The sequence below is a fragment of the Gobio gobio genome (assembly GCF_949357685.1).
Source record: "Gobio gobio genome assembly, chromosome: 4".
NCBI classification, from domain to species: Eukaryota; Metazoa; Chordata; class Actinopteri; order Cypriniformes; family Gobionidae; genus Gobio; species Gobio gobio.
The window spans coordinates 69,298,157-69,310,805 of NC_137100.1; the positions used below are offsets into that span (position 1 = coordinate 69,298,157).

The window sequence follows — 12,649 nt, forward strand, 5'->3', positions numbered from 1 at the left end:
ACTTTGCGTTCGCTTCCAAAAGTTTTGAGTTTCCCAGAGAAACTTTGTGATCAGTTCCAAAACTTTTGCGTTTCCCAGAGAAACTTTGCATTCGCTTCCAAAACTTTTGAGTTTCCCACAGAAACTTTGCGTTCGCTTCCAAAACTTTTGCGTTTCCCAGAGAAACTTTGCGTTCGCTTCCAAAACTTTTGCGTTTCCCAGAGAAACTTTGCATTCGCTTCCAAAACTTTTGCGTTTCCCAGAGAAACTTTGCGTTCGCTTCCAAAACTTTTGCGTTTCCCAGAGAAACTTTGCATTCGCTTCCAAAACTTTTGAGTTTCCCAGAGAAACTTTGCGTTTGCTTCCAAAACTTTTGCGTTTCCCACAGAAACTTTGCGTTCGCTTCCAAAACTTTTGAACTTCCAAGAGAAACTTTGCGTTTGCTTCCAAAACTTTTGCGTTTCCCAGAAAAACTTTGCGTTCGCTTCCAAAACTTTTGCGTTTCCCACAGAAACTTTGCGTTCGCTTCCAAAATTTTTGTGTTTCCCACAGAAACTTTGCGTTTGCTTCCAAAACTTTTGTGTTTCCCACAGAAACTTTGCGTTTGCTTCCAAAACTTTTGCGTTTCCCACAGAAACTTTGCGTTCGCTTCCAAAACTTTTGAGTTTCCCAGAGAAACTTTGTGTTCAGTTCCAAAACTTTTGAGTTTCCCAGAGAAACTTTGCGTTCAGTTCCAAAACTTTTGCGTTGCCCAGAGAAACTTTGCGTTTGCTTCCAAAACTTTTGCGTTTCCCAGAGAAACTTTGCATTTGCTTCCAAAACTTTTGAGTTTCCCACAGAAACTTTGCGTTCGCTTCCAAAACTTTTGAGTTTCCCAGAAAAACTTTGCGTTCGCTTCCAAAACCTTTTGAGTTTCCCAGAGAAACTTTGCGTTCGCTTCCAAAACTTTTGAGTTTCCCAGAGAAACTTTGCGTTCGCTTCCAAAACTTTTGAGTTTCCCAGAGAAACTTTGCATTCGCTTCCAAAACTTTTGAGTTTCCCACAGAAACTTTGCGTTGCTTCCAAAACTTTTGAGTTTCCCAGAGAAACTTTGCGTTCACTTCCAAAACTTTTGAGTTTCCCACAGAAACTTTGCGTTCGCTTCCAAAACTTTTGAGTTTCCCAGAAAAACTTTGCGTTCGCTTCCAAAACCTTTTGAGTTTCCCAGAGAAACTTTGCGTTCGCTTCCAAAACTTTTGAGTTTCCCAGAGAAACTTTGCGTTCGCTTCCAAAACTTTTGAGTTTCCCAGAGAAACTTTGCGTTCGCTTCCAAAACTTTTGAGTTTCCCACAGAAACTTTGCGTTCGCTTCCAAAAGTTTTGAGTTTCCCAGAGAAACTTTGTGATCAGTTCCAAAACTTTTGCGTTTCCCAGAGAAACTTTGCATTCGCTTCCAAAACTTTTGAGTTTCCCACAGAAACTTTGCGTTCGCTTCCAAAACTTTTGCGTTTCCCAGAGAAACTTTGCATTCGCTTCCAAAACTTTTGCGTTTCCCAGAGAAACTTTGCGTTCGCTTCCAAAACTTTTGCGTTTCCCAGAGAAACTTTGCATTCGCTTCCAAAACTTTTGAGTTTCCCACAGAAACTTTGCGTTCGCTTCCAAAAGTTTTGAGTTTCCCAGAGAAACTTTGCGTTTGCTTCCAAAACTTTTGCGTTTCCCACAGAAACTTTGCGTTCGCTTCCAAAACTTTTGAACTTCCAAGAGAAACTTTGCGTTTGCTTCCAAAACTTTTGCGTTTCCCAGAAAAACTTTGCGTTCGCTTCCAAAACTTTTGCGTTTCCCACAGAAACTTTGCGTTCGCTTCCAAAATTTTTGTGTTTCCCACAGAAACTTTGCGTTTGCTTCCAAAACTTTTGCGTTTCCCAGAGAAACTTTGCGTTCGCTTCCAAAACTTTTGAGTTTCCCAGAAAAACTTTGCGTTTGCTTCCAAAACCTTTTGAGTTTCCCAGAAAAACTTTGCGTTTGCTTCCAAAACTTTTGCGTTTCCCAGAGAAACTTTGCGTTCGCTTCCAAAACTTTTGAGTTTCCCAGAAAAACTTTGCGTTTGCTTCCAAAACCTTTTGAGTTTCCCAGAAAAACTTTGCGTTTGCTTCCAAAACTTTTGCGTTTCCCAGAGAAACTTTGCGTTCGCTTCCAAAACTTTTGAGTTTCCCACAGAAACTTTGCATTCGCTTCCAAAACTTTTGAGTTTCCCAGAAAAACTTTGCGTTCGCTTCCAAAACTTTTGAGTTTCCCAGAGAAACTTTGCGTTCGCTTCCAAAACTTTTGAGTTTCCCAGAAAAACTTTGCGTTCGCTTCCAAAACTTTTGAGTTTCCCACAGAAACTTTGCGTTCGCTTCCAAAACTTTTGAGTTTCCCAGAAAAACTTTGCGTTCGCTTCCAAAACTTTTGAGTTTCCCAGAAAAACTTTGCATTCGCTTCCAAAACTTTTGAGTTTCCCAGAAAAACTTTGCGTTCGCTTCCAAAACTTTTGAGTTTCCCACAGAAACTTTGCATTCGCTTCCAAAACTTTTGAGTTTCCCAGAGAAACTTTGCATTCGCTTCCAAAACTTTTGAGTTTCCCAGAAAAACTTTGCGTTCGCTTCCAAAACTTTTGAGTTTCCCACAGAAACTTTGCGTTCGCTTCCAAAACTTTTGCGTTTCCCAGAGAAACTTTGCATTCGCTTCCAAAACTTTTGAGTTTCCCACAGAAACTTTGCGTTCGCTTCCAAAAGTTTTGAGTTTCCCAGAGAAACTTTGTGATCAGTTCCAAAACTTTTGCGTTTCCCAGAGAAACTTTGCATTCGCTTCCAAAACTTTTGAGTTTCCCACAGAAACTTTGCGTTCGCTTCCAAAACTTTTGCGTTTCCCAGAGAAACTTTGCGTTCGCTTCCAAAACTTTTGCGTTTCCCAGAGAAACTTTGCATTCGCTTCCAAAACTTTTGCGTTTCCCAGAGAAACTTTGCGTTCGCTTCCAAAACTTTTGCGTTTCCCAGAGAAACTTTGCATTCGCTTCCAAAACTTTTGAGTTTCCCAGAGAAACTTTGCGTTTGCTTCCAAAACTTTTGCGTTTCCCACAGAAACTTTGCGTTCGCTTCCAAAACTTTTGAACTTCCAAGAGAAACTTTGCGTTTGCTTCCAAAACTTTTGCGTTTCCCAGAAAAACTTTGCGTTCGCTTCCAAAACTTTTGCGTTTCCCACAGAAACTTTGCGTTCGCTTCCAAAATTTTTGTGTTTCCCACAGAAACTTTGCGTTTGCTTCCAAAACTTTTGTGTTTCCCACAGAAACTTTGCGTTTGCTTCCAAAACTTTTGCGTTTCCCACAGAAACTTTGCGTTCGCTTCCAAAACTTTTGAGTTTCCCAGAGAAACTTTGTGTTCAGTTCCAAAACTTTTGAGTTTCCCAGAGAAACTTTGCGTTCAGTTCCAAAACTTTTGCGTTGCCCAGAGAAACTTTGCGTTTGCTTCCAAAACTTTTGCGTTTCCCAGAGAAACTTTGCATTTGCTTCCAAAACTTTTGAGTTTCCCACAGAAACTTTGCGTTCGCTTCCAAAACTTTTGAGTTTCCCAGAAAAACTTTGCGTTCGCTTCCAAAACCTTTTGAGTTTCCCAGAGAAACTTTGCGTTCGCTTCCAAAACTTTTGAGTTTCCCAGAGAAACTTTGCGTTCGCTTCCAAAACTTTTGAGTTTCCCAGAGAAACTTTGCGTTCGCTTCCAAAACTTTTGAGTTTCCCACAGAAACTTTGCGTTGCTTCCAAAACTTTTGAGTTTCCCAGAGAAACTTTGCGTTCACTTCCAAAACTTTTGCGTTTCCCACAGAAACTTTGCGTTCGCTTCCAAAATTTTTGTGTTTCCCACAGAAACTTTGCGTTTGCTTCCAAAACTTTTGTGTTTCCCACAGAAACTTTGCGTTTGCTTCCAAAACTTTTGCGTTTCCCACAGAAACTTTGCGTTCGCTTCCAAAACTTTTGAGTTTCCCAGAGAAACTTTGTGTTCAGTTCCAAAACTTTTGAGTTTCCCAGAGAAACTTTGCGTTCAGTTCCAAAACTTTTGCGTTGCCCAGAGAAACTTTGCGTTTGCTTCCAAAACTTTTGCGTTTCCCAGAGAAACTTTGCATTTGCTTCCAAAACTTTTGAGTTTCCCACAGAAACTTTGCGTTCGCTTCCAAAACTTTTGAGTTTCCCAGAAAAACTTTGCGTTCGCTTCCAAAACCTTTTGAGTTTCCCAGAGAAACTTTGCGTTCGCTTCCAAAACTTTTGAGTTTCCCAGAGAAACTTTGCGTTCGCTTCCAAAACTTTTGAGTTTCCCAGAGAAACTTTGCATTCGCTTCCAAAACTTTTGAGTTTCCCACAGAAACTTTGCGTTGCTTCCAAAACTTTTGAGTTTCCCAGAGAAACTTTGCGTTCACTTCCAAAACTTTTGAGTTTCCCACAGAAACTTTGCGTTCGCTTCCAAAACTTTTGAGTTTCCCAGAAAAACTTTGCGTTCGCTTCCAAAACCTTTTGAGTTTCCCAGAGAAACTTTGCGTTCGCTTCCAAAACTTTTGAGTTTCCCAGAGAAACTTTGCGTTCGCTTCCAAAACTTTTGAGTTTCCCAGAGAAACTTTGCGTTCGCTTCCAAAACTTTTGAGTTTCCCACAGAAACTTTGCGTTCGCTATCAATTTAATCAAGAAATTATCAACAGATTCATGAAGTTATTTCCCTAGAGATAGAAAATCTCTAGACACTGTGTATCATTGGTTATATATTTAATATTGTTAAATATATAACCTATGATAAGAAGAGTGTAACTATCCCTTTAAGCCTGATGTTTTTCTCAGAAACATGCATGTCTGATCCGTGTTCGATCACAGCGATGGATGGCCGATCTGAGTTTGACACAAAGCAAATGACGACATGTCATACTTCTTGTAAAAATGTGTAAAATCAATATCTGTCTGATTCTTGTATAATCATCAAAATCTCATGTCGTTTTATGAGCTCATGTTAATTGGGACGGGGCCATTGAAGCCTATTTAAATATGGTTTTCAAAAGCTCTTATCATTTGTCACCTAACCAGATCCACTGGTGCAGGTAAAGGGTTAGTTCGCCATTGTCTCTTTATTCACTGACTCTCATGTCTCAACACACGGAGGATCTTCCTCATGCTTGTCAAGCTCTAAAAATGCCCAGGGTTTGGCTCATCAGTGCCAGTGAAGGTTGCTCAAATGTTTATTTTCTGTTGGATTGTGAAAGCTCTGGGATTGTGTAAGATGTGGATAATGTTCAGATGACGCGTATCTCTACTGTATCTGCGTATGATTATTGCTTTAAACATCTGAGGCGTGTTGCTCTCGGGGTGAATCTCCATCAAAACATGTTCACATTTCACCCCTGAGTCAACAGGAAAAAAGGACCATTGAGAATTCTCACGTGATGCTTCATATTTCTGTGGAAACATTCACTGTTTTACTGTATTTATAAACGCAGGCTTGCTGAGCAGAAGAGACTTTCAGAAACATTAGAATATCTGAATTATGCCAACGTTTTTACTGCCGGAGAACAATATGACCAGTTCACTCATGAATGTGCAGTGTTGTAGTAGTGGGAGTTATACTGGTTTCAGTGTGGTGTATTGACCTTTGACCTGTATCTGTTTGCAGAAGCTCTTCAGCGGCCGGATTTCGAGCCTCCAGGTCTGTCTGAAGCGGCTCGCTGGAACTCCAAGGAGAATCTGCTGGCGGGACCCGGGGAAAATGACCCCAATCTGTTCGTAGCGCTGTATGATTTTGTGGCAAGCGGCGATAACACACTCAGCATCACCAAAGGTGAGAAACACACTCGTGTATCATCGTCTGAAGACGTCAAACACGCCCAGGGTTCATGCCGGTCTTAAAAAGTTTGACCTTACACAATTTAAGGCCTTAAAAACGTCTTAACCCTTAATCGGCCCTTTGGGTCCAGCTGACCCCACTGGACTTTTCCTCCATTTTTAAAAAGTGTTTCCTTCATCTCAGGGCCATGAGACTCTGGGACTTTTCCTAAATAATCTAAACATGCACAAAAACATCTGGGATTGATTTGGTAGTTCTAAAGGTGTGTAAAAATGTTTTACCGTTTAAGTCCCTCTGGGTCAGATTGACCCCACATTGAAAATGAATGGGAAAGTGTAAAAAAACTTTTTTTTTCACTTTTTTTGTCAAAAAAAATTAACTAAATCCAGTATAAATCTGAAAATGTCTACATTTATATCAAGATCTGGTCCTAGAGCATAAACACAAAGTAGAACAAACTTTCTGTCTCATACACACACGCACACACACACACACGTGTGTGACTGCAACAGAGAGTATTTTTATTGAAATTGGCAAATAAAATCAACAAAACTGGCATAAATCTGAAAAAATTCCATACATAAATGAAGGACAAATACTAGAGCACAAATGCAACAATCATGAGAAAGAGAGAGAAAAGGGCAAATAAAAGAAAGATGAAAGGCAGCTTAACTTCTGCTTAACTTCCCTATGGACCTCTAGTGGATAATGTGGTCATTGCACTCTCTCTCTCTCTCTCGCTCTCTCTCTCTCTCTCTCTCTCTCTCTCTCTCTCTCTCTCTCTCTCTCTCTCTCTCTCTCTCTCTCTCTCTCTCTCTTTCTCTCTCTCTCTCTTTCTCTCTCTCTCTTTCTCTCTCTCTCTTTAACTATAATTCCTAAAGTTTTTCCTCAAACCTACAGATGGCGGTGTTCTATCCCTAACACATAGAGCAATGTCCAAAAACTATTTATATTTATTTAAGATCATCATTCAAGTGATTTTTTCAGAAAAAAATAATTTTTAATGAGCCAATTTATGACATAGTAAAGTATTTGTGCAGTAAATAGGTAAAAAACTACCAAATACCCACAAAAACACAGCATAATTGTATAGTTGAGAAGTAAATAAAAAAAATGATATATAGTTTTCCATGTAAAAAATGTATATTTCCTTATGCAATCGCTCTGTAAAAGTTTGGGGTCTATCTGAGCACAAGGGCCTCAAACGTAAACCCTGAGGGACGATTAAGGGTTAAACTGGAGCAGAAAGCAGGGCTCCCAGGAGCACAGTGGCCCCAAAACTGAACATTTTAGGGGCACAACCAGAAAATGTAGGGGCGCGCACCGTAAATCAACATGCTAACCAAATCTACTGATGTCCACTAATAATACTTTGATAATACAGACTAACATTAGAGAGCAGTGGCTCCAGCGCCACTCAGTTCTACAGGTGCTGGAGGAAAAATGATCATACGGTTAATTTAACCATAAAATTACTATTGTTTTGCATTTTGTTAATAAGTGCAGTTACTAATAATAGTACATGTTTGTTTATTGGAAATTTAACAGTGAAGCGCTGAGCTTGAATTATGCAGAAAAAATGAACTTTTATTAACAACAGTAATATGCAAAAACCTAAAATTGTAATATTCCACTCTTATTAAATGCACTATTGTTCTTCTATAGTATCACACTGAACTAAAAGGAGCACTCTTTACTTGTTTTCTGTGTAATCCAGTCACAATTTGAAGAAAAGTTTTAGTTTTTCATGAGAATTTGTGACTTCCTACTTTTGTCCATATATTAAGTAGTGGAAATGTCTAATAAGTGCTCCTATGCCGCCACCTACTGGTTATAGTGGGGTTTTTTTTGTTGCCATAAAGTACTTTTTAAACTTTTAGTTTTACAAATCATCACACTAAAAATAATATTAAAATTGGATCATATTTATAGCTTTGAAGTGCTGGAGAAAGTGTGAAACGCTTGAATTTCACTCTCAAAAGGTCGTACGAACCCTGAGATGAATAATGTAATAAAAGAAACAACATTTGACCATTTCTTCCACAATACCATGGGGTGTTCCTTCATTAAATCAGTGGTGAGTGTTTATGATTTGTGGACTGAAACCCCTGAATGTTTCTCCTGATCTGAGATCTGTGGTTTATAACCGAGGATTCTGCACTGAACGCTTCCTCTAATTCAGTGAATCAGTGAAATCCACTGATTTCTGTGAACCGCAGAATCCATTCATAGACACGTATTTCATAGGGCCCTAAAAATGTATTTCAATTAATTAGACATGCTTTTTACAGAGCCCAGAAAAACATCATAAACATCATATAAATTAATAAAACAGATTTCATAGGGCCCTACATTTAATTGCAAAATTAAAATGTATATCTAGGATTTCTGTTTTCCAGCTCAAATATCCAAACATCCTTAAATCAAGACTCATTTAATGACACGCAAAATGAATAAATTAAGTCTTGTTTCCTGAGAAATTGAACAAAATGAAGTGAGTTTGAGCTTAAAGCAAGAGCAAATATCTGTCATTGGGTATGAAAATTACTCGCATTTGAATAAAGTTGATTTTTATGAACACATTGTCAGATATTTGTTCTCGTTTTAATCATAAGATCACTTTCACAAGATTTTTGATCTAATTTTCGTCAACAGCCTTTTTTCCCTGACGAAAATGAGACGATAACTAAATAAAAACTAGTGTTGGATGACTAAAACTATGACGAGAATCAACTGTCATTTTCGTCAACAATAACACACATTTATGCCAGACCAGTGTTTATGAACTAATGCTGATAGTGTTTACTTTATGATGTTTATTTAGTAATATGTTTTAGACGGTTGTAATAATGCATATTTGATCTCCTGAACTTGAATGAGCTCCTGCAACTGCAATAGAGGCGCAGACATTTCAAAATAAGAGTCCTGGTGTATTTCCAGCTTGTTTATCATTAAAAGTCACGCATTATATATTCGTTTAGTTACACAATAAACTATTTAATTTAATTCCCATTTAATTCATAGTCAGGAAAGATCAGTATTAGACACATAATCAATAAAATATAATAGTTAACAAAAACCTTTTGAAACTTGAAATTAATGTTAACTGAAATTAAAATAAATAAATAAACCTATTTGAAGCTTTAGCTTAACCTGATATACTGACTAAAATAGAAATACAAAGTTCTAAAAACTTTATAGATGTGTGAATTGAGCTCTTTCGTGTATTTTTAATGTCAAAAACAAAATTATGTCAAAATGTCAGTTCGAGTGTCAGTGACGCTTAAATGCTTAATGTATTACAATTTAACTAAACTAATTAGATTTAGTCGACTAAAACTAGACTAAAACTAAAAACAATTCAGGCGACTAAAATATGACTAAAACTAAATCAAAATTTGCTGTCAAAATTAACACTGCAGATCTCACACTTTTAAGCTATTTTTTGTCAAATAAGTTACGGAGATCTGCTGGAAATTGTATTTTCAGACTCTGAAGTGTCACTAATACAACTCATTTACACTTGGAGATCATATTGACGTGTTGTTCCCTTCAATTTATCCCTTACATCTTCATTAAACCTGCAGAAACCCAAACGCGAGGCCTTGCATGATGGCACAGTTAATAATGCGCTCACAGACTCCTTTAATTATTAAAGTTGATATTACATCAGCAAGACTTAATAACATGCATCTGGTTTCATTAATAGACATAAACATCTTTAGTCCAGTAGAGTTTGAAATGCTAGTGCGTTTGACTTCCTCCTGTTTTCTTGTTTGTGTTTTGAGAGAAGCTGGTCTTTGTTCTGTGGGTTTATTAGCGGCTGGATGAGGTCACATGTCTGACTGGAAATCCACTTATTTCCTGCACATTCTTCATCTCTCCTCCTCTTCCTTCATGTCAGCTCTTTCCATCTCTTACGTCTCTTCATTAGATGATCACAGAGGCTTTTATCTAAACACACTTACACATTAGGAACATCACAAATCCACAATATTCATAGTCAGTGTTGGGGAAAGTTACTTTGAAAATTAATGCATTACAATATTGCGTTACTCCCTTATAAAGTAACTAGTTGAGGTACTTATGCTGGGTACACACCAAAAGATTTATTACATCTTATAAGATTTTCAAAATGTGATAGACCACACACATGAGGACAAATAATCCTAGATTTAACCGTTTTGCTCCTATAGTGTGTGGTGTGCCTTGATGTGACAAAGACAGCACACACACACACACACACACACACACACACACACACACACACACACACACACACACACACACACACACACACACACACACACACACACACACACACACACACACACACACACACAGATTTTCAACCAGAGTCCCGACTGTAAACACTGGAAATCTCACAAAATCTTGCGAGACTTCAGAATAAGCATGGCGGTGATTGGCACAAATATCGATTTCGATCTCGATTCAATATCCATTCATATAGCCTACTGTACATATAAGGAAAGTTTGCCTTTTTAGCACTATTTTAAACTTCATTAATATTCACTTGTGTGTGCTTATATAAGTAGCCTATCATTAAAAAATATTAGGATGTAAATTGTTAACGTTTTAAAATGTCACATTTAATGAAATCTAGTGTTTGATCATAAATATGTATGTAAATGCAAAACCTAAAAATAAGTAAGCAGTTATGATCTGCAATACTTTGAGCAACCAGACTAGACACATGTATATGTGTTAAAGAGCCATTCATCCACCTGGTGGGTAATGACTTTACAAATAAAAATAATTTTTCCAGCCTCAAAATGACTCTAATTTGCCTCTTTGCATTGGAATTCTCTATTTTAAACTTAATTACTACACTAATTGTAATATAAATAATAAAAAAAATATATATTTTCAGTGGTCATTAATTGACCATAATTATTGCACAAATAGTAGGCCTATGTAGTACCAAAAGATATCCTCAAGATATTCAATAAATATTATTAAACTAAAATAGGACATTTATTTAATTGAAAAATAATGTAAAAAGGTGTATAGTCACATTTGATGACCAATGAGTATGAGTGTGACCAATCAGCTCTGGATAATGGAGAAGAGATGCAGGAGAAAAAAGTTACACCAATAAAAACAAAACATCTAGTCATTTTCATTATCAAAGGTCAGCAGCAAGACATTGGTCAATTAAATATAAAGGTAGATTATGCATAAAATAGTTGTTTTATTTAACATTTAATTATTGGAGGTTTGTATTCTGATTTTGCATTTGACTGATTTTATTCATTTTGAGGAGCACAGAATCTTTATTGTGCAAGTGAGATAAATAAATGCTCACATTTAGTCTAGAACTACAATAACCATCATGTTCACACACACACACACACACACACACACACACACACACACACACACACACACACACACACACACACACACACACACACACACACACACACACACACACACACACACACACACACACACCTCTACACTAACTCTCAACATGAGGGCAGGAGAGCTGTCAGTCAAATTAATGTGAAAAAGTAACTCAGATATTTTGTTGTAAATGTGAAAAGTAATGCGTTACTTTACTAGTTACTTGGAAAAAGTGATATTATTACGTAACTCAAGTTACTTGTAATGCGTTTCCCTCAACACTGGTCATAGTTAGGGCGGGGCGAGATGGGCCAAAAATCACATCTTGGTATTTTTTGGTTAAATTGCGATATACGTATTTGACATCTTGCCCAATGATGTCCTACAAACTGTGTTGATATTGACGTCTATGAACACACACAGGCTGTGTACGATATATTATGTGCAATAGCGGTTAAAATCACATTACATTTAAAAACAAAAGCTTATTATATTCGCCTACATTTGATGACCCCTATAATGGTCACTTTCATAAATATACTCTCACTTGTAGGTTTAACTCCACACATGCCACAAACGACTGTATATCGATATAAACGCTATTGCCTCATTCCATATCGTTTCTGAACATTTATATTCATAGTATCCATAAATGTTGTTTTCATGTATGGTTAAAACAGTAAATTACACACACCTGATTTAAAGGATTAGTTCAGTTGAAAATTAATTTCCTCTCCTCATCTCATCCCAGATGTTCATGTGTTTCTTTCTTCAGTTTTTTGAGGATCATTCCAGGATTTTTCTGCTCATAATGGCCTTCAATGGGAACCAACGGCTGAAGGGCCAAAGGTTTCAGAGGCTCTGGCCAATCGCAGACGAGGAATAGAGTCTGATCTGGACAAACCATCGCTACATTTACAACACACACACACACATTTATACACTTTAACCTCAGATGCTTGACTTCAGTGTTGTTATTCTTCACGGTGTATGATGTCATCATGTCGGAAAGGTCACATGATGCAGGTGGAAGTGCCGAAAAACTCCATCTCATGTTCTCCTCCAACTTTAAAATCGCCTGTCATCGTTGCTTCACCTTTATTTGTGTTAAGGGCGTTTGATTTAGTCTTTGCACGTTTGTTTTAACACGGTCACGTGACCTTTCTGACGTGATGACATCATATGCCGTGAAGAAGAACACAGAAGGTTTGTCCAGATCAGACTCTATTCCTCGTCTGCGATTGGTCAGAGCCTCTGAAACCTTTGGCCCTTCAGCCGTTGGTTCCCATTGAAGGCCATTATGAGCAGAAAAATCCTGGAATGATCCTCAAAAAACTGAAGAAAGAAACACATGAACATCTGGGATGAGATGAGGAGAGGAAATCATCAGGAAATGTTCATTTTGAACTGAACTAGTCCTTTAAGTCAGTGCTAGTGATGAAACGTATATCAGTAAGTGTTAAAGTTGCCTCT

At 37.6% G+C, this 12,649-nt stretch overlaps 1 protein-coding gene across 1 annotated transcript in view; it reads left to right on the forward strand.

Moving 5' to 3' along the window:
• Positions 1-12,649, forward strand: part of abl1 (c-abl oncogene 1, non-receptor tyrosine kinase) — a gene marked incomplete at its 5' end in the record, with an annotated part of 90,587 nt that overhangs the window by 57,469 nt on the left and 20,469 nt on the right. Inside the window, one exon of the mRNA XM_079815308.1 lies at positions 5,602-5,803. Within this exon, the coding sequence (XP_079671434.1) occupies positions 5,602-5,803 (202 nt within the window). The remainder of the gene's footprint in view (positions 1-5,601; positions 5,804-12,649) is intronic.